Source organism: Larimichthys crocea, chromosome X (genome assembly GCF_000972845.2).
Source record: "Larimichthys crocea isolate SSNF chromosome X, L_crocea_2.0, whole genome shotgun sequence".
NCBI lineage: Eukaryota > Metazoa > Chordata > Actinopteri > Sciaenidae > Larimichthys > Larimichthys crocea.
Window position 1 is genome coordinate 1502177 of NC_040020.1, and position 20718 is coordinate 1522894.

General features: G+C 44.0%; 1 protein-coding gene across 4 annotated transcripts in view; it reads right to left on the minus strand.

Annotated features, from left to right (window-relative positions):
* The window catches only part of spock3 (SPARC (osteonectin), cwcv and kazal like domains proteoglycan 3), a 23257-nt gene extending 2937 nt beyond the window's left edge, over positions 1–20320 (minus strand). The window contains exons 1-11 of one of the 4 annotated variants that reach the window (XM_010743848.3): positions 20174–20320; positions 19856–19984; positions 10507–10515; positions 10354–10393; positions 8521–8629; positions 7752–7860; positions 7536–7644; positions 7125–7238; positions 6804–7025; positions 5922–5984; positions 5684–5821 (exon numbers count right to left, since the gene is read on the minus strand). In XM_010743848.3, the coding sequence (XP_010742150.3) occupies positions 5684–5821; positions 5922–5984; positions 6804–7025; positions 7125–7238; positions 7536–7644; positions 7752–7860; positions 8521–8629; positions 10354–10393; positions 10507–10515; positions 19856–19984 (1042 nt within the window). In that variant the 5' untranslated portion in view covers positions 20174–20320. Of the gene's footprint in view, positions 1–5683; positions 5822–5921; positions 5985–6803; positions 7029–7124; positions 7239–7535; positions 7645–7751; positions 7861–8520; positions 8630–10353; positions 10394–10506; positions 10516–19855; positions 19985–20173 lie in introns of all 4 variants that reach the window. The other 3 variants (XM_019256990.2, XM_010743849.3, XM_019256992.2) reach the window with 3 other exon arrangements.
* Positions 20321–20718: the final 398 nt, after the last annotated feature.

The window sequence follows — 20718 nt, forward strand, 5'->3', positions numbered from 1 at the left end:
TTGCTGGACCCGGCCAAGAAATAGTACAGAAAGTGTTGAGCTTTGGAGGTGTTGTATGTAAAGATTTGGATCAATCTTTGTTCCCAAAAGTTCAGCCTCCTCCAATCACAGCTTTAGAAAAAAACATTCAGATACATAAATCCTCCGTGATGATCAGCTCTGTGTTCTCTTCCACGAACACGGACACGCGACACTCCTCCTCCTCCGAGTTTTTTTTTTTTTTCCCTACCGCAGTTTGCAGGTCCGTGGGTGCGCGAGCCGGACCCTCGTTGCCATAGCGATCCACGCACCAGCACTGCCCGCTGCTGCTGTGACACTGGTGGGACCTGAGTAACCGTCTTCATCGCAGGAGGGGCAGATACTGACACACACACACACACAGACACACCACACACCACAACACACACAATGAAGTCGGGTAAGGCACTGTTTGTGTGTGTGTGTATTTGTTCTTTTGTGTGTGTGTGTGGTGTGTGTGTGTGTGTGTGTGTGTCTCACCGAGCATGTTCTTCCCCACTTGCTTTTTGTTGATACGGACAGCTCTGCTTTACAAGGGGAATCTGAAAAGAAGAGACAATTGGGACTCTGGGTGACAAACTGCAGAAGTCTGCTTTCTGGGATGCATCTGTTTGAGAGAACTTTGCCTCCTTGTGTACTTTCTGCTTTCGTCGCGATGTTTGTTATCCTGCTGTCTTTGCTTTTAGAAGTGCAGCTGTGGAGAGCTGATCTGTAAAACCGTTTCTTTATGTCCGAAAAAAAACTCATTTTCATCCTTGTACTCATACAATGGACATTAATGCGACATATTGTACTACTTTGTGTTGCATTTCATTGTAAAATAATATAATTCTGTACGTGAATTTCTATTGTGATGGACGGGAGTGTCTATCATTTCTGTTTCTGTCTGTAGAAGAAGTTAGTTCATAAATTTAAGAAAGTTTTGCTTTATTACAACTTTGTCTATTTTTGGGGATGATTCTATGGTTTATGAAACGCTGTGCTCGCACTGAGATCGGGGAGCAAATTGCTCCAAGAAAGAACAAATTGACAATTTAAAAATCGTTTACGTGCAGGTAAAAATGAAAGTGCGACCAAAATCTTGATAATAATCCCCGTTGCTGAAAGAAACTGTGTCTGAGCACAACTACGATGGGCAAAGTTAAATCAGAAGCCAGTCTGTTGTGATCGATGATAACTTTGGACATATAAGGGTAATATTTCAGTTTGCATTTGTTTTCTTCTCCAAATACGCTTTAAATCTGTTATGTAAAACCTATGAAATTGTATATCACAACATACAGTGACTGACATGTATTTGCATGCGAGCGCATGGCGATGCCGTACCTGTGTACCTCTGGAAGCACGTGCACCACTCAGAGCTGGTTATGACTTTGTCGGCGTGTGTGTCGCACGATTTGAAGAACGCGTCGGAGCACGGCTCGTTCCTGTCCAGGTAGAGGCTCTTGATCTCCGCTTGGTCAAGCTGGAGGTCGAAGTTTGTGTCCAGCCGGGAGAACATCCATCCCAGGGGGTCCTTAAAATAGGTGATGCCCCGACCTCAAACCTGCTGGGGGAAAAAAAAAACGTTTAGTGTAGCCAGGTGTGTCGGTTGTAGGAGCGGATGAAGAAATGTTTCTTTGTTCATGCCCCGTGACTACTGTTCTTCTCGGGCTTCTGGATCTTGACTCTCTTGTGATTTCCGTTCTCGTGCAGCACTCTGAACCAGTCTCTCAGACGACTCACAACTTCCTTTAGGTCCGACTCACTGCACACTGAGGAGCAATAACGCTAATGATTAATGATGATAAAGCGATGCTTTATAGCTCTACTCCCTTGTGGTGTGATGAGAGGTCAGAGTATCATAGAACAGCTGCCCTGAAACTTGTAGAGATTCGGTGTTGGTGCAAAAACACCTCTTCAGCAGGGCAGAAGGGTGTTACCTTGCCAGAAGGGGGGCTTGGACAGCACGGAAAGACTTTTAATTAAGCAGAATTTACTGTTTCTTTTTTTTTTTTTTTTTTGCAAGATCCCAGCTTGCAGCAGTGTGCAGCCATGTGTGCAGAACGTTTTACCTTTTTCTCTGCAGAGCTCTGTTCAGGCTGAGCCGGGCAAGGACACATGCCGGGACACTCACAGCAATCTTCTTCCGTGATGCATGCCTGGTAGTCTAGCTTGCACTGAGCCACAGAGACAGAAAGGATGAGACAAAAAGAGGCGTCTCATTGAGAGAAATGTAACTCGTGTGTGTGCTCTGATGAAGGATGAGGTTGTGTGTGTGGTGTGCGGGTACCTTGGTGGAGTAGGTGTGGCCGTCGGTTCCGCAGACAGGAGCGGGATGCACCACGGGGCAGGTTTGCACTGACCCCGGACTCTGGACAAATTGGCATCTTTAAAACTAGAAAGGAGATTCAGAGGACTCATTCACACACAAGCATCGAAGATCGGACTCGTACGGATATGGAAATCGCCCGGCTTCATTCGAAACTGATGTTTTCTATTTTACGGACAGGGATTAGGATTTAGCGGCTTATTTCTGATTTGCTAACACTGTGCGTTGTTGCTAAGGATGTGAAATGAGGTCAGTATGGCGTTACTGTCCTCCGTCCAGTCTGCAGGGTCCCAGACAGACACACACCACACAACACACACATACAAAGCCCATTCATACACTTGGCAGGACTTTTTGTCCGTTGTAAGGTGGTGCCAACGTCGGGTAATTGGACTAAAAAAGTAATGTCACACAGCAGTCACAAGAGAGCCGGGCAACCAGTAGACCAGCCGGAGAAATAGAGAAACATCCACCCTCCGGTGTTTTTGCTTATCATGCCGCATGAATAAGTAATCAGGAAAAAAAAACATAAATAAAACGAGGGAGGAGAAAGAAGAAGGGAAGTAATAAAGGGATTTGATTTGCTCGCTAATCCACTGTTTCATTTCTGGCTTTGTCACGGAAATCACTCAATGCAAATCTGAGGGGCAGCTTGGAGACGTACGCCTGTTTAAAAAGGAGCGGGCGTGCGAGTGTGTTCTCCTTACCTAACTCCCTCGGCTGACACAATAGGCAGTCCTGTAATCCTCAGCCACGCAACCTGTGGCGACTGCATTTGATCTTGAGACACGGGTCTTTGGCTGGATCAAGGCCTAAAAATACAAAGCAGAGATAGAGAAAAGACTCCTTTGTGTGCACGTGCATATTGTGTGTGTCGTGTGTGTCTGTGTGTGAAACTTAACACAACCTCTTATCTGAAGAGCTCCTAGAAAGATAAACCCATCAGCACAAATAGAGGCAAAATCTTCTATGGTTGCATCTCCTTTGGTTTTTTGAAAATGTGAAATCAGGCGTTTCTTTTTAATCTTTACAGATCTAAGCTATGTGGATAGAGTGTGTGTGTGTGTGTGGGTGGTGTGTGTGTGTGTGTAGGTGTGGGTGTGTGTGTGTGGTGTACAGCCAATGCGTCTCTCTCGTTGAACTCAAAGCCGTAATACCGTTAAGTATCCTCACAGCTAAAACAGATGGAATGGGCCACAGAGGCTACTTTCTGACCCTACATCAGCCCCCACTGACTCATGTGTGCTCTTGCCGAGATCCCACAACTGATCTGGCATCAGTTAACACAGCTGAGGGAGGGCCGTAATCTGCCTAAGGGAGAGCTGATTTTTGATCTGAATCTCAGGGCCCGAGGCTGCGATCTTCGTCAGGTAAAAGACGATAGCTGATCTCTGACCCGCCGCGTCGGCCCTTCGGGCGCCGCACCTAGGCGGGATCCGAGCGGCGAGCTGATCTCAGAACGGTTCGTGAATGACCTCTGCTCGGAAAGAACCTTACAGTAATCCCGAACAGCTTTGGAAGATTATCCTGCCTCCATCCTCCAACGCATCTAATCTAATGCTATTGTTTCCCCTGACATGTCGGCCTATGTGTGTGTGGTGTGGGTGTGTGTGTGTGAGTGTTTTTGAGGATACAGTAGAAATGAGAGTGATGTGTGTCATGTCCTGGGTGTGTGTGTATGGGTTTATCGTGATCTGTTCATACTGCACGACGGGGAAAAGAGACAACAAAGAGGGAAACAACTAGGTTTGGTGAAAAGTCACGAGACGTCACATGTTCATGTACGTACACCAACAGGTGACGGTGTCAATGTCAAAGTCCTCTCTCTTAAGATGTCCACCACCCTTTCCTCACTGCTAATTCATGCTGCACTTTACCTTTAGAGCCGGAATGAGGCTCACAGCTGACTGGTCACAGCATTTAACTCATGAGGCTGTAGTGTTTGTTACCTCCTATGGTATGGTTTAGCTCCTGAATATTGAGCATATTTCAAAAACTAGCAGACAAAATTTCCATAAAATTTTAGGCTGTGCACAAGAAGAAGTGATTTATAATCGCACAGGTCCCTTAATCTAAGAAAAATGTATTTTCACCATTCCTTCGACCCTAAATGTGCTTTGCCTGGGTGTCTTATTCATTTGAGCTTTACTGTCAGGTTACATTAATCATAACGGCTATACTCTACCTGAATGAATAGTAGTGCAATTGCAATCACGCGCATATTAATTTTGAATAATACTGCAAAATTTTGATGACATACTACAGTAATGGGTAGCGCTGCAGTAACATATCTTTAACTCAGCATTTAAAGACCTAATATCATGTCTTAATTATGGATTCTCTAAATATCATAGCCGGCAGGAGCTAATCAGTGCGATTGTTCACCTGTGTGTCCATCTAACATTCTAATAATAAAACAGCACATTTAAAAATGTGGTTGGAAGAGCTAAGAGTTCTCTTGGTGTGTTTTTGTTTGTGTTGTCGTGTCACAAAGCCAACAGCACTCGAGGCTCTCACACCTACCTTGATCGAAGGGTTGGATGGAGTCCATGTTCCAGGCTCCGAAACAGCGCGAAGCAAAAATAAAATGATGAACGAAAATATACAACATAAATGACATCTAAAGCAAATGATACATGACAGATACAAGACATAAAGCGGTCGTACAAACCTCCACTTCCTTTAGGAGAAAGCATTACAGAAGAAGAGAATGGAGAGTTTTCATTTTGAGCGGAAAAGTTGCATAATGAAACAAACTGATCTGGGGGGAAAAAAAACACACCGACACACAATCAAACACGTGGAGCATGCATATATTATGAAGAAGAATAATTAAAAGGGAAGAACGTTTCAGAATAAGTAAAATCAAAATAAAAGATGTGTGGGGTTGTAATAAAAGAGAGAATCTAGGGTTACTATAGTATTTAGGGTTAGGTTGGATAATCCCCTAGTCCAGTTTAGGTGGCTAGGCCAAGGATGCACCGGGACCCAGTCTCTCCGAATCCAGTTCGGGTTTTGTAGTTGGGGACCTGCCTAGCCGGCACAGTACTGGTTGTAGATGTAGGCACATCTCCCTTTACTGACTACCCTTAGGGTCAGGGTTAGTTGCTGGACCCGGCCAAGAAATAGTACAAGAATTTTGCTGAGCTTTGGAGGTGTTGGTAAGTATAAGAGCTGGATCAATCTTGTCATCTACCTTGTTTCCCAAAAGCTCACCCTCCTCCAATCACAGCTGTATGATACAAACACATTCAGATACATAAATCCTCCGTGATGATCAGCTCTGTGTTCTCTTCCACGAACACGGACACGCGACACTCCTCCTCCTCCGAGTTTTTTTTTTTTTTTCCCTACCGCAGTTTGCAGGTCCGTGGGTGCGCGAGCCGGACACCTCGTTGCCATAGCGATCCACGCACCAGCACTGCCCGCTGCTGCTGTGACACTGGTGGGACCTGTAGTAACCGTCTTCATCGCAGGACGGCAGATACTGACCTACACACACACACACACACACACACACAATGAAGTCGGGTAAGGCACTGTTTGTGTGTTTGTGTATTTGTTCTTTTGTGTGTGTGTGTGTGTGTCTCACCGAGCAGTTTCTTCCCCGCTTGCTTTTTGTTGATACTGGACAGCTCTGCTTTACAAGGGGAATCTGAAAAGAAGAGACAATTGGGACTCTGGGTGACAAACTGCAGAAGTCTGCTTTTCTGGGATGCATCTGTTTGAGAGAACTTTGCCTCCTTTGTGTACTTTCTGCTTTCGTCGCGATGTTTGTTATCCTGCTGTCTTTGCTTTTAGAAGTGCAGCTGTGGAGAGCTGATCTGTAAATACCGTTTCTTTATGTCCGAAAAAAACTCATTTTCATCCTTGTACTCATACAATGGCACATTAATGCGACGTATTGTACTACTTTGTGTTGCATTTCATTGTATAATAGTAATAATAATATAATTCTGTATGTGCAAAAGGGAGAACGTGCTATTGTGATTGACTGGAAGGTGTCTATCATTTCTGTTTCTGTCTGTAGAAGAAGTTAGTTCATAAATTTAAGAAAAGTTTTGCTTTATTACAACTTTTGTCTAGTTTTGGCGATGATTTCTACTGGTTATGATAACGCTGTGCTCGCACTGAGATCGGGGAGCGAAATTGCTCCAAGAAAGTACAAATTGACAATTTAAAAAACAGTTTTACGTGCAGGTAAAAATGAAAGTGCGACCAAAATCTTGATAATAATCCCTCGTTGCTGAAAGAAAACTGTGTCTGAGCACAGCTACGATAAGGTCAAAGTTAAATCAGAAGCCAGTCTGTTGTGATCGAGGATAACGTTGGACAATAATAGGTAATATTTCAGTTTGCATTTTGTTTTCTTCTCCAAATACGGTTTAAAATTGTTACGTAAAACCTATGAAATTGTATATCACAGCATACTAACTGACATGTATTTGCATGCGAGCGCATGGCGATGCCGTACCTGTGTACCTCTGGAAGCACGTGCACCACTCAGAGCTGGTTATGACTTTGTCGGCGTGTGTGTCGCACGATTTGAAGAACGCGTCGGAGCACGGCTCGTTCCTGTCCAGGTAGAGGCTCTTGATCTCCGCTTGGTCAAGCTGGAGGTCGAAGTTTGTGTCCAGCCGGGAGAACATCCATCCCAGGGGGTCCTTACAAATAGGTGATGCCCCGACCTCAAACTCTGCTGGGGGAAAAAAAAAAAGACGGTTAGATGTAGCCAGGTGTGTCGGTTGTAGCGGCGGATGAAGAAACGTTTCTTTGTTCATGCCCCGTGACTTACTGTTCTTCTCGGGCTTCTGGATCTTGACTCTCTTGTGATTTCCGTTCTCGTGCAGCACTCTGAACCAGTCTCTCAGACGACTCACAACTTCCTTTAGGTCCGACTCACTGCACACTGAGGAGCAATAACGCTAATGATTAATGATGATAAAGCGATGCTTTATAGCTTCTACTCCCTTGTGGTGATGAGAGGTCAGAGTCATCTATAGAACAGCTGCCCTGAAACTTGTAGAGATTCGGTGTTGGTGCAAAAACACTCTTCAGCAGGGCAGAAGGGTGTTAGCTTGCCAGAAGGGGGGCTTGGACAGCACGGAAAGACTTTTTAATTAAGCAGAATTTACTGTTTCTTTTTTTTTTTTGCAAAGCATCCCAGCTTGCAGCAGTGTGCAGCCATGTGTGCAGAACGTTGTACCTTTTTTCTCTGCAGAGCTCTGTTCAGGCTGAGCCGGGCAAGGACACATGCCGGGACACTTCACAGCAATCTTCTTTCCTGTGATGCATGCCTGGTAGTCTAGCTTGCACTGAGCCACAGAGACAGAAGGGATGAGACAAAAAGAGGGCGTCTCATTGAGATGAAATGTAACTCGTGTGTGTGCTCTGATGAAGGATGAGGTGTGTGTGCGGGTACCTTGGTGGAGTAGGTGTGGCCGTCGGTTCCGCAGACAGGAGCGGGATGCACCACGGGGCAGGGTTTGCACTTTGACCCTGGACTCTGGTACAAATTGGCATCTTTAAAACTAGAAAGGAGATTCAGAGGACTTATTTCACACACAAGCATCGAAGATCTGACTCGTACGGATATGGAAATCGCCCCGGCTTCATTCGAAACTGATGTTTTCTATTTTACGGGACAGGGATTAGGATTTATGCGTGCTTATTTTCTGATTTGCTAACACTGTGTTAGTGGTAATTGCGTTGTTGCTAAGGATGTGAAATGAGGTCAGTATGGCGTTACTGTCCTCCGTCCAGTCTGCAGTGTCCCAGACAGACACACACACACACACATACAAAGCCCATTCATATCACTTGGCAGGACTTTTTGTCCGTTGTAAGGTGGTGCCAACGTTCGGGTAATTGGACTAAAAAAGTAATGTCACACAGCAGTCACAAGAGAGCCGGGCAACCAGTAGACCAGCCGGAGAAATAGAGAAACATCCACCCCTCCGGTGTTTTTGCTTATCATGCCGCATGAATAAGTAATCAGGGAAAAAAAAACATAAATAAAACGAGGGAGGAGAAAGAAGAAGGGGAGTAATAAAGGGATTTGATTTGCTCGCTAATCCACTGTTTCATTTCTGGCTTTGTCACGGAAATCACCTCAATGCAAATCTGAGGGGCAGCTTGGAGACGTATGCCTGTTTTAAAAAGGAGCGGGCGTGCGAGTGTGTTCCTCTTACCTAACTCTCCTCTGGCTGACACAATAGGCAGTCCTGTAATCCTCAGCCACGCACACCTTGTGGCGACTGCATTTGATCTTGAGACACGGGTCTTTGGCTGGATCAAGGCCTAAAAATACAAAGCAGAGATAGAGAATAAGAACTCCTTTGTGTGCACGTGTATTATTGTGTGTGTCTGTGTGTGTCTGTGTGTGTAACTATAACACAACCTCTTTATCTGAAGAGCTTCCTAGAAAGACTAAACCCATCAGCACAAATAGAGGCAAAATCTTCTATGGTTGCATCTTCTTTTTGGTTTTTGAAAATGTGAAATCATGCGTTTCTTTTTAATTTTTTTTACAGATCCAAGCTATGTGGATAGAGAGTGTGTGTGTGTGTGTATGTGTGTGTGTGTGTACAGCCAATGCGTCTCTCTCGTTTGAACTCAAAGCCGTAATACCGTTAAGTATCCTCACAGCTAAAAACAGATGGAAGTGGCCACAGAGGCTACTTTCTGACCCTACATCAGCCCCCACTGACTCATGTGTGCTCTTGCCGAGATCCTCACACTGATCTGGCATCAGTTCACACAGCTGAGGGAGGGCCGTATCTGCCCTTTAAGGTGAGAGCTGATTTTAGATCTGAATCTCAGGGCCCGAGGCTGCGATCTTCGTCATGTAAAGACGAGATAGCTGTTCTCTGACCCGCTCGTCGGCCTTCGGGCGCCGCACCTACAGGCGGGATCCGAGGCGGCGAGCTGATCTCAGAACGGTTCGTGGATGACCTCTGCTCGGAAAGAACCTTACAGTAATCCCTGAACAGCTTTGGCAGATTATCCTGCCTCCATCCTCCAACGCATCTAATCTAATGCTATTGTTTCCCTGACATGTCGGCCTATGTGTGTGTGTGTGTGTGAGTGTGTGTGTGTGAGTGTTTTTGAGGATACAGTGATAAATGAGAGTGAATGTGTTCATGTCTCTGGGTATGTGTGTATGGGTTTATCGTGATCTGTTCATACTGCACGACGGGGAAAAGAGACAATCAAAGAATGGAAAATCAACTAGGTGTGGTGAAAAGTCACGAGACGTCACATGTTCGTGTACGTACACCAACAGGTGACGGTGTCAATGTCAAAGTCTCTCTCTTAAGATGTTCACCACCCTTTCCTCACTGCTAATTCATGCTGCACTTTACCTATAGAGCCGGAATGAGGCTCACAGCTGACTGGTCACAGCATTTAACATCATGATGCTGTAGTGTTTGTTACCTCCTTATGGGTTATGATTTAGCTCCTGAATATTGGAGCATATTTCAAAAAGTAGCAGACAAAATTTCCATCAAATTTTAGGCTGTGCATCAAAGAAGAAGTGATTTATTAATCGCACGGGTCCCTTAATCTAAGAAAAATGTATTTTCACCATTGCTTCGACCCTAAATGTGCTTTGCCTGGGCGTCTTATTCATTTGAGCTTTACTGTCAGGTTACATTAATCATAACTGCTATACTCTACCTGAATGAATAGTAGTGCAATTGCAATCACGCGCATATTAATTTTGAATAATACTGCAAAATTTTGATGACATACTACAGTAATGGGTAGCGCTGCAGTAACATATCTTTAACTCAGCATTTAAAGCCCTAATATCATGTCTTAATTATGGATTCTCTAAATATCACAGCCGGCATGAGCTAATCAGTGCGATTGTTCACCTGTGTGTCCATCTAAACAATCTAATAATAAAACAGCACATTTAAAAATGTGTTGAGCTTCGGAAGAGCTAAGAGTTCTCTTTGTGTTTTTTGTTGTTGTTGTCGTGTCACAAAGCCAACAGCACTCGAGGCTCTCACACCTACCTTGATCGAAGGGCTTGGATGGAGTCCATGTTCCAGGCTCCTGAAACAGCGCGAAGCAATAAATAAAATTATATACGCAAAATATACAACATAAATGACATCTGAAGCAAATGATACATGACAGATACAAGACTATAAAGCTGTCGTACAAACCTCCACTTCCTTTAGGAGAAAGCATTACAGAGAGAAGAGAATGAGAGTTTTCATTTTGAGCGGAAAACGTTGCATAATGAAACAAACTGATCTGGGGGAGAAAAAAAACACACCGACACACAATCAAACACGTGGAGCATGCATATATTCATGATAATGTCGATGTGATGACAGCAGCTCTATGCCATCATTTGCATAAAAAAGCGCCTGTGTGTCTTCGCGGCGCGTGCTGCTTAGCATCCACCCTCATATCACCTAATGGAATTCGGTTTATGTGCCATATGTGGCATACACACATCAACTGATGAGTCTGAAGATGCAGAAGTAACTTTCTACGTTTTTTTTAGGTCATGAAAATACATTTGGAAGCTGTTTGCAATTACCGAAGATGACGGGATAAAAGGGAAGAAAATGTTGTGCTTGGCTATTTGAAGTTTAAGGAAGGCACGAAGCTTCCTGGGAAGTGTTTGTAAAATCTGCAGAGCAGAAGTACATAAATATACCTTTTTTTTTAACCTAATTTACTGTAAGATGCATCTAATTGACTTAGAGTCTTCATTAACATCAAAGAAGACCTATGTTTAAACATTTTGTACCACAGGGTATGTTAATCCGTTTGCATCACACTCTCAAACTTTGGACTTCAAACCGGGAGTCATAATAGGACACAACGATTTACAAGCTGAATCACCACCGATCTGGGAAAATACAGGGACTGGAAATGAGAAGGGGGGGAATGTTTGCAGAGCTCTCATATCCAGTAAGCCAAGTCAAATACAGACAAATATAAATATGAATCATAACGACGCACAACAAACTCCCCCTGCATGGTTTGAAACTCAAAAGTTTCTTAAAAGCTTCTCAGATACAGTCAGACGGTTCAACGCTCTGCCTCTGGGTGTGTTTCAACAGTCTAAATGAGGAGGTGAATGATTCGCCTGCTTTTAATAGAAAGGCACGAATGAGACACACCCAGAGGGTGTGTGTGTGTGTGGGGGGGGTGCACGAGCCTTATGATGCAAATGTGAAAGGAGCTTTCGGTTCGCTCGTCTCATTTTCGTTCAAACACAACACAGCGCCGCGTTCTCTCTCTCTCTCATTCTGTCACAGTGATAACCCGTTCCTGTTATCACATCTGCCGTCTTTCTTTCTGTGTGTCATCACACACACACACACACACACACACACACACACACACACTTGTTTTTGACACTTAGGAAGTCAATGCAATGACAAACATTCTCCGGAGACTTAACCTGACCTCGAGTTTAACCACGGCGTGCTGAACCTCAGCTCAGGTTAACTTTGTGGGTATTACCTTGTTAGTGTCACAGCCACACTGTAAGTAAAGAACCTCAAATCAATAAATAGTTGAATAACTATGCCTAAAAATGTTGTACAGTTATTGCTTGATTTATTAATAACTATGAATTCACTAGTCTACTCATGGATTACTGTAAATACAGCTTGAAACTGCACGCACGTTGCTTTGGGTCCTTATTTCTCTCTCTCTCTCTCGGTGTGTGTGTGTGTGTCCTCTCTTTGTATGTGTGTGTGTGTGTGTATGACTCATTCATATCTATATGCCAGAACAAACAGGAAGGGTGGAGAGAAAAAAAAACAAAAACAAAAAAAAACATCCTATCAGCATAAATCCCACAGCGTGTCTCAATGGATACGAGTGTCTTATCCACACAATTAAAGCCCCGTGTTGTAGATAGTGCTCTTTGCACGATTCAGCCAATTCAAGAGTGAAATTCACAGTTCGTCTCCCTCTCACATGCACAACACAGATTATTCTTATTATTATTAGTATTGCACTATTGTTATCTGTGCTTATAGAATTTACTGTGGCACACTGTACTGTGAATCAGCCACGACACAGGGAGGCCATAGTAACATCAATTATAAAGCAGTTATCAGTTCTGACGCAGGAAACCAATGTGAAACATAAAACATACGTGAAGCCTGAAAACTAGAGGTGTGAATATTTGTCTTAACACTTCAGTTAAATTTAATTCACAATGGAACTGTTGCCATAACAATCAAGGCAATTAACCATCAGACACAATTACACTGTGTATCCATTAACAAAGTAATCCAGCGCTGTAGCGCTTCTCTTTCATAAGCGGCGTGTTCTTCAAGTTAGGAGCACATGATGTGTGAAAGGTTGTCGAGCTGGTTGAAATGTGGTCGGTGCAGATTAATCATCTTCATGCAGCACTTCTTTGCACTTCTGCAAACTTTAAAAAAAGCTTCCTTTAGAATAGCTGTCAGTTTTCTCCTCGAGCAGCTAAAGCACGTTTGGACTTCTCCGCCACGCTTGTTTATTTGTTTGTGAGTTTCCTGCATTATCACCCGTGGAGGAAGTTGACACAGTGACAGAGATACTGACCTGCATTTCCTGACATTGACGCATTTTATTTTTTGAATGCGTGTGTGTGTTTGCAAACACTGTACTTTGACTCAAATATTTAATCTTAACTGTTGCCGGACGAAAGTCATTCATTCTAGTTTCATTCAGCATAACAGCGCAATTATATCTGCGTGATTTACAGTCAGTGCATCGGTGCATTTAAAGAACCGGTTTACACCTCTGCATGTATTAATCAAGCTGTGAAGTGAAGCCAACGTGGAAGGATCAGAAACCGCGGTTCCTCGATGGCAAATCAATCTCCATAAGTCCCCATGTTGAAAACTTCACAGCGGAAATAAACATGTTTACAGCCTGGTGCAAAAACCTGTGAGGCGTCTGTATCTAATTTTGAGGCTGAATTTTTATATAACTGACCCGTTCAAATAATATTAAGGCTTAAAGTTATGCATAACCAGCAACCGAGCTTCATTCAGCACGCCTCAGCTCCACCTACAATCCACCTCTTTGCTATTTTTAGATTAGGAGAAGGCAAGACTGCCAAGATGGCAATGGCCAAAGCCACCACACGCTGAGCTCGACTACATCCGTGTTTTAGACACATGCTGCTTCATTGGAAAGGTTGTGTATTTACTGTATCTTTAAACGTATCCAACCAGAACCGGTTCTGTAGGTGGCATCGACGGTCTGCAACGTGGAACTGAATTTAAATGTCTTAATGTGTGTACGTGTCTGTGCGGGAGTGTCCCACGCTCTTATACTTTGACACTGCTTTGCCACGAGATACTAGTTATTTTTCAAAAAGCGGAAAATGTAACCGTCGCCGAATCTCCCTTTGTCTCGTAAGGTCAACTGGCTTTCTCTCAGCTCTAATTAATTTCTCCTTCCTGTCCTTAAATCCTGGCCCCTTCTGACCCTCTGCATCTTCGCCACAGACTCTTCATTACTCGTCGCATCTCTGCCCTCCTCTCCGTCGCCTTCCGTTTCTCCAAAGGTCCGTGTTATAATAAGAGAAAATTTAAAAGAGGCTCTGTCTGTTTTTGTTGTTTTTTTTGTTTAGAATTATGCACAGCACATTAACATCTTATATGGAAAAAATAAAAATAAATACACACCATGTACTGAAAGCTTAGGAAAGATAAAGGTACTTTCTGTTCAGGATGGTTCCCCCCTCGAGCACTGCAGACCATGAAGACTGAATAATGAGAACATTGCATTATGGGGGCCAGGCCCTCTAGACCAGTCAAGACAACAAAAGTGCTTGCGGTCTGATTCCTTAATGGAATCAACAGACGCACACACACACACACACACACACACACACACACACACACACACACACACACACACACACACACACACACACACACACACACGGCTCCATAAACAAACAAACTTATCAACACTCACTGCAGTGCCAGAATCTGTCAGCAGTACAAAACATCAAATAACTGCATGGATGCACTTCACTGCACATGCAACCAGCCACCTACTTTCCAACAACCACAGAAAACCCAAAATTCAACAATAGGTCTAATGGCCTCCTGAGTGTACGCTAAAAATAGCAACTTTTCAATTTATCTCTCCATCTCTTTCCACCTCTATTCCTCTCTCTCTCTCTCGCCTACAGTTATAACAGTCTTTCCCCCCCTGACGTGCACAAATACACACAAACAAACACAACAGTGTGCGCCTACGACTCTAATTTGCCAGCGTGCGTACAGATTTTGTCTAAGTGATGATATTGCTGCTTCCGACAACCTCTTCCCTCACCTTCAGCTTCAGATTTTTATTTTTTTTTGCAGATCATCCCTACTAACTGTGTCCTAATGCTGTCTTTACCTTTCCTGGCTCCTCGTTGCCTTTCGCCCCCAAACTTCCAACCCGTGAAATATGTGCATGTTTTCACTGTACTGACTCCGCTTGTCTTGCTCAAGCTTGTCGCATGCATGCGCGCTCAAATGCGCACACACACACACACACACACAAACACACACACCGAGGTGCTTTGAAGTGGAAAAAGCCTCGAGCTCTGTACCTCCCCTACATCATTCACCCTCCACAACACAAACAACGCAGGACGGACACGCACGGTCCAAACGTACACAAGATAAGAGGTGAGGAGACGTGAGGATGAAAAGAGGCCCGGTCCAAACGAGATATTAATTCACTCACATACCGTACGATTAAATGTTCTTTATCACACATCGTTCACCGTGTTTTTTTCCGTTCATTGTTAAATCTTCCAACCTCCCTCAGCTTTATCTCTTCACTCTGTAGCAGTGCAGAATGCGAGCCAAGACCCAATAAGCAGAGCAGGATGTCTAAGAAAACTGAGATGGCACCAGTGCAGCAAAGAGAGCCCCAGGCCTCTCTCCAGCCACCCCTAACAGGGCTTACAGTAAATCAGTGGCCAAGATCCTATCTAGCGCACTTAGCAGGAGACCCACTTAATGCTCTTGCTGAAAGATGAAAGCGACTCCGCAATGCCTAAAATGCAAAAATTGAAATCACACTAGGGCAAAGTTTGGCACAGAACGCCGGCACATGAACGAAATAAGTAGGTGTGTATGGCAAAATGTATAATTACGCTGCGTTTATTTGATCTGAGGATTAAGACACTTTCCAAACTTCTGTAAGGTGCCGACGTGACACATAATCACATTACAGGCAGGAGACGTTTTAAGCAACAGCGTCAGGTTCAGCCAGATACTCGTAAATCCATTACTAAGTTTGTGTGTGAAATTGCGTCGCGCCGAGCAACATCCGTCCAATCAAAAGCAATAAGCAATACAAACAGGAAGTCAGTGTAGTATCACGAGCTGTTACGTAACTTCCAAAATGTTTAGTTCTAAGAGGCCAAATGCTAAATTTAACTGACAATCCGAACAAGTATGACTTTGATTTATTTATGCGTACATGAAGAAATGTGATTCAGGCTTAGTTAGTAGTATTCATGCAGTTCACAGTCAAAAAGAAATATCTGATTGAACCATATAACTACCGTATTTTCCGGACTATAGAGCGCACCTGAATATAAGTCGCACCGGACTATAAGCCGCCGATATCCAGGTTGAGAAATTAGATATTTACCGGATACACAGAAAGATTTTGTACCGTAAATAATATTTATATCGTCTTTTGGCATTGAATGAGTTCTTCCCGCTGCCGTCTCCAACGTCTCACCATGGATTCATTAACGCCAGGCTTACATGCAGCAGCTCTATTTCCTTCCTGGATAGCCAGATCGATGGCCTTCAACTTAAAAGCTGCATCATACGAACTTCTTTGCGTGCTTTTCATGATGAGGGGGAGAGGGTGTGAAAATAATTTGCTGTTAATAATTCGTCATGCGTGTTGTGTTGCATGTGCTAAATAAAAAACTAGCGTGTTCTTCTTTGCACTGTCTCGTTTTTGAATCAATAGAAAAGCTGCATCTTTGTATAAGCCACATGGGTCAAAGCGTGGGGGAAAAAGTAGTGGCTTATAGTCCGGAAAATTATTATTTTGTGGCATGATGTCATCTAATGTTAGCAACGCAGGGGCTAAAGCTGGCAGCATTAGTTAACATACATACTAGTATAAAGTCATTTCTGTATAAGATTATATGTTGCAACCTGTTTTACTTTACTGAATACACACTTATACTCAAACTAGGCAAAGTTTAGGTTCAGCCAACTCCAGTTTATTAAAAAGTTTTCAAAGCTTTTTTAAGAATGACCTACGTAATCACACCCTGTGCAGTATGTGTCATTACAAACAGTTGCAGCTTCCCTCTGCTGACTGGCCCCTCAAGCTGTAACCTCTATGTTAGTTACGTGACAGCACTGTGACAGTATTGGGGATGCATGTGGTCCATTATGCCTGACTGGCATCACTACAGTGCACGTGGATAATGAATAGATTAAAACAGGAATAGATTGATTAATAAATGTGACTGCGGCAGCATAGCTTACATTCACCCTTGGACCGGCCGTTCAAATTAAACAAGTACATAGTACGAGTTGCCAAAGCGATCTGCACGCTGCTTCTTCTGCTATTCAGTTATCCAATAATAATAACACATTTCTATACTGTGCTGATACATTCCTGCGTGAAAGAATGCAAAGAAGTCACACAGCCAGTGTTGCACAGTCTCGCACATGTACAGAGCAGATAATGCTTTCGTGCTCTACCTCTATCTCTAAGGCCTGAGCCTCAAGGTTAAAACGCAGACGTCAACACAGAGCCAATCACTCACTCTCTTTCATCTGTCCTTTCCACTGTCCATTACCATGTACCTCTCTCACTCAGGTATCTATCTATCTATCTATCTATCTATCTATCTATCTATCTATCTATCTATCTATCTATCTATCTATCTATCTATCTATCTATCTATCTATCTTTTTTGCTCAGTTCTGAATAGGTTAGGAGTCCTCTCGTGGCATTTGGGGTATTTATAGACCTCCGTATGAACAGTCACTCGCTCTCTCACCCTCTTTTTCGCACTGTATATATATCCGAAAGAGCATCACATGGCCAATCACATTTCCTCTCTGGCGTTCGGTCCTGACATCCTATTTGCATAATCCAAATCCTGCTCAATAGTTGGACCCGAGGCGTATCACATGGGTCCACCTGAGCCGCGGGGCTCAACACGCTTAAGTTTAAGTGACAGGGCGAGGGGAAAGTGAGCGACAGAAAACGTCCAGGTTCCAGGTTACGTAACACTGTAAAACATGTAAAGGCAGCACTTGGACTTATCTTTGAAAATTAAAAGGGAATATCGCTACTTTGCTCTGTCTGACTTTAAATATATGAAGTGCTCTAATTCAGAGAAAGATCCCACTGCATGTGTGCGGCATGGTGGTGGTGAAAACCACTCATTAAAGATGGTTGTTTCTGCAGCTCCCTAACAAAATCATGTGTGTGTGAGCATACTACATGCTTATTTGTGGTTATCTGTTTGTGTGTAAGTGCAAGTGCAAGCATGTACAAATCACTTCTGCTTTTGTGGAGCCCCTTTTTACCACAATCTGTGTTTTCGAAATCAAGATGTTTGGAACACGCTGCACCTGAAACCTGCATCACGCTATGCTACTGTGAAAGACTCTTTGACTTTTTCCACTCTGAATTCAGTAATTTGAGACATTCATCCCCAAACATCAGCTGTATTTCATTACAAGCTGAAAGCATCTTAATGCAATGTAGAAAAAAAAGGGTCATACTGCTGTAATAAGCAGTTTATCTTCTTTAACATGTACTGAAAGGTCGATGTCTAATGAATGTAAGGATTCCATGTGACAGTGGAAAGCATGAATACAGCAATTCTTTGCAGCAACCTGGCCTGTGGCTGTTCAGTCAGTGAAGATTTTGAGGGTTAGGCTCTGAAATCGTGTAAATAAGACCGGGGTCTCACATCTTTTAAGTGCTATATGAATATATATTATTTTTTTTATCACTTCAAACACACAGTTAACACCCAAAAGACACCTCTTGCCTCCTTTAACATGCATGAAATGAACTGTCCCAGCTGTAACCTGACTGAAGCGTTCGCTTTAATCAAACACTTCAGATACAGAGATTCAATAAGAAAAGGCTACATCCTTTTAAAAATCCACCAAAGCCCCATATTAGAACAGCAACTGCCAAATTTTAAGGCAAACATATGGCCAGTGGCGTTGCCAAGGGGTGGCAAGCAGAGGTCTGGCCACCCCGGTGCCACTCATCATGCAGCTGCACTTGTGTTTGTTGTTTTGGATCTGGAGGAGGGGGTGTGTCGGGCAGTCATGCAGATCGTCCGTATCGGTAACATCACCACCAGGTGGTTTGGCTTTCTGAGACGTTCCGGGCTTTCTAACATATTGCACCAGTCTGCACGAAAAATCAAAACAGAATGTACTTCCAGCTGTAATATGAAGTTATGGGTTTGAGTAGACGGCTTAGTTCTGGGTGCAGGTTGCTTGTGTTGCATTGTGCTTGCTTCATTCTGATGGCCTGACTGTCAGGACATAAAAAGCCGTCCACTGGAGACACTACGGGCTCCATTGACAGGTGCTAAAAGCAGAAAAAGACAACACAGGAAAAAAGGATGGGCTCCGCTTTCCTTTCTGTCAGCACTTCGTCACAGACAAACAGATCGGCTCGGCTCTGATCTGAGTTTTAGTTTGCCACGTGTGATACACGGTTAAGGCTTCAGCTTTGCCTTACATGATCGGAGGCTGTGAGGTATGTGCCACGATGATCAACCACCTTACAGAAACATGACAGGGTAATGGTGGCTGACAGCAGCAGAGTAATCAACCAGATCAGTTCAAACACAATCAGAGCCAGTTGGACACTGTGTAATATCCCTTTAATATTCCCACAGGGACTTATTGAGTTTACTTGCTCTACTTTGAAGTCATTGTGTTAATATACTGCTATATTCCCAAATGGGGGCTTTGGTTTTTGTTGGATCTCTCCATAAATCCAACACAGACATGAGTATAAATCATAAATCTCTGTTTAAACAAAACAGCACATCCAGGCCTCACCGCTGCGGACTCCCTCCCTCATACCTGCCCATAATTAGGCCCCCTTTTTCGGGGTAGGGGGGTGGGACTCAGCGGTGCCTCTCGGACAAGCCAGACGATGCCATGCGTTTGTGTTTCGCAGTAAGGCCCTTTGGCTATCTTCTGCCTCTTAAGCAACACATCCCTGTAACGCTTTACCGTGTCGGTGGAGCAGGTGATGAACGTGTGACAAACAAACCACAACGGGGCCCTCGTGACGCGGCAAGCTTTTTTTTTTTTTTTTTTTTTTTTTTTTTTGGACATAACGAAGAAAACGAGGAGCGCATGATCACAAACCAATGAGGATGGCTGGATGGATGGATGGAGAGGGGGAAAATGAAGCCGGGGGGAGGTGGAGGAGGTGGTGGTGGTGTAAATGAGATAACGAGGAGGGCAACGGCGTTCATAACACGAGGGCAGAAATATAATATTTACTCACATCTCTGAATTTATCCCATCTCCCCGCGAGCCACTTATCATCCAAAAAATTGCCGCTGTCTGAGCGAGCGGAGACGCGGTGGTGTCCGAAGGCGACGGCGCACACGCACAGCAAGGCGACGCTCAGCATCTGCGGACACACAACAACAACAGCACGGAGAAGAGAGGACATCAGCATCGGATCAGGCTCTGGAGGACGATGCAACCGCGTTTGCAAAAAAAAACCAAAAAACTCAAACAGTTTCAATCTGCATCACATCATCACATGAACCCTGATCATAATGTGATGATGTGTGTGTGTTTTCTCTCTCTCTCCTACCTTGTCGCATGAACTGCTCTCCAGACTGTATGTGCTCGCTGCCGTTTTCTGTCACTAGTAATAGCAGCAGCTCTCTCTCTCTCTCTCTCTCTCTCTCTCTCTCTCTCTCCCGCACCGGCTGTCTGTGCGCAGCAGAAAACGGGAGCGCGCATGGCATCGTGCGCGGGCCCCTGCGCTCTGTTCAGTCCCTCTTTTCATTTTTTTTTTTTTTTTTTTTTTTTCCTCTGCCTCTTCAGTGCGGAGGAAACAGTCATGATGGGCACATCACCGTATAGGCTGTTATCAGGCCACCGCACACAAAAAAAGTGCCCTGCACTGATTACCTGTTATGAAAAGGATGTAGGAGGGCGGTGTGATCAGACTGTGGGAAAGATGCAGGAATGTTTTACTGAAACAAAAAAACACAACCAGGCTGTAACTTTCACTGTTAAGTATCACTGCGATGCCCCGTAAATCTAAAATTCCTTTATGTCTCCCATGTTTCTGCCTCGTTACAGCCATCGCACAGGAGCCGCTCGGGCTTGTTTGTATAGTAGTGACTCATG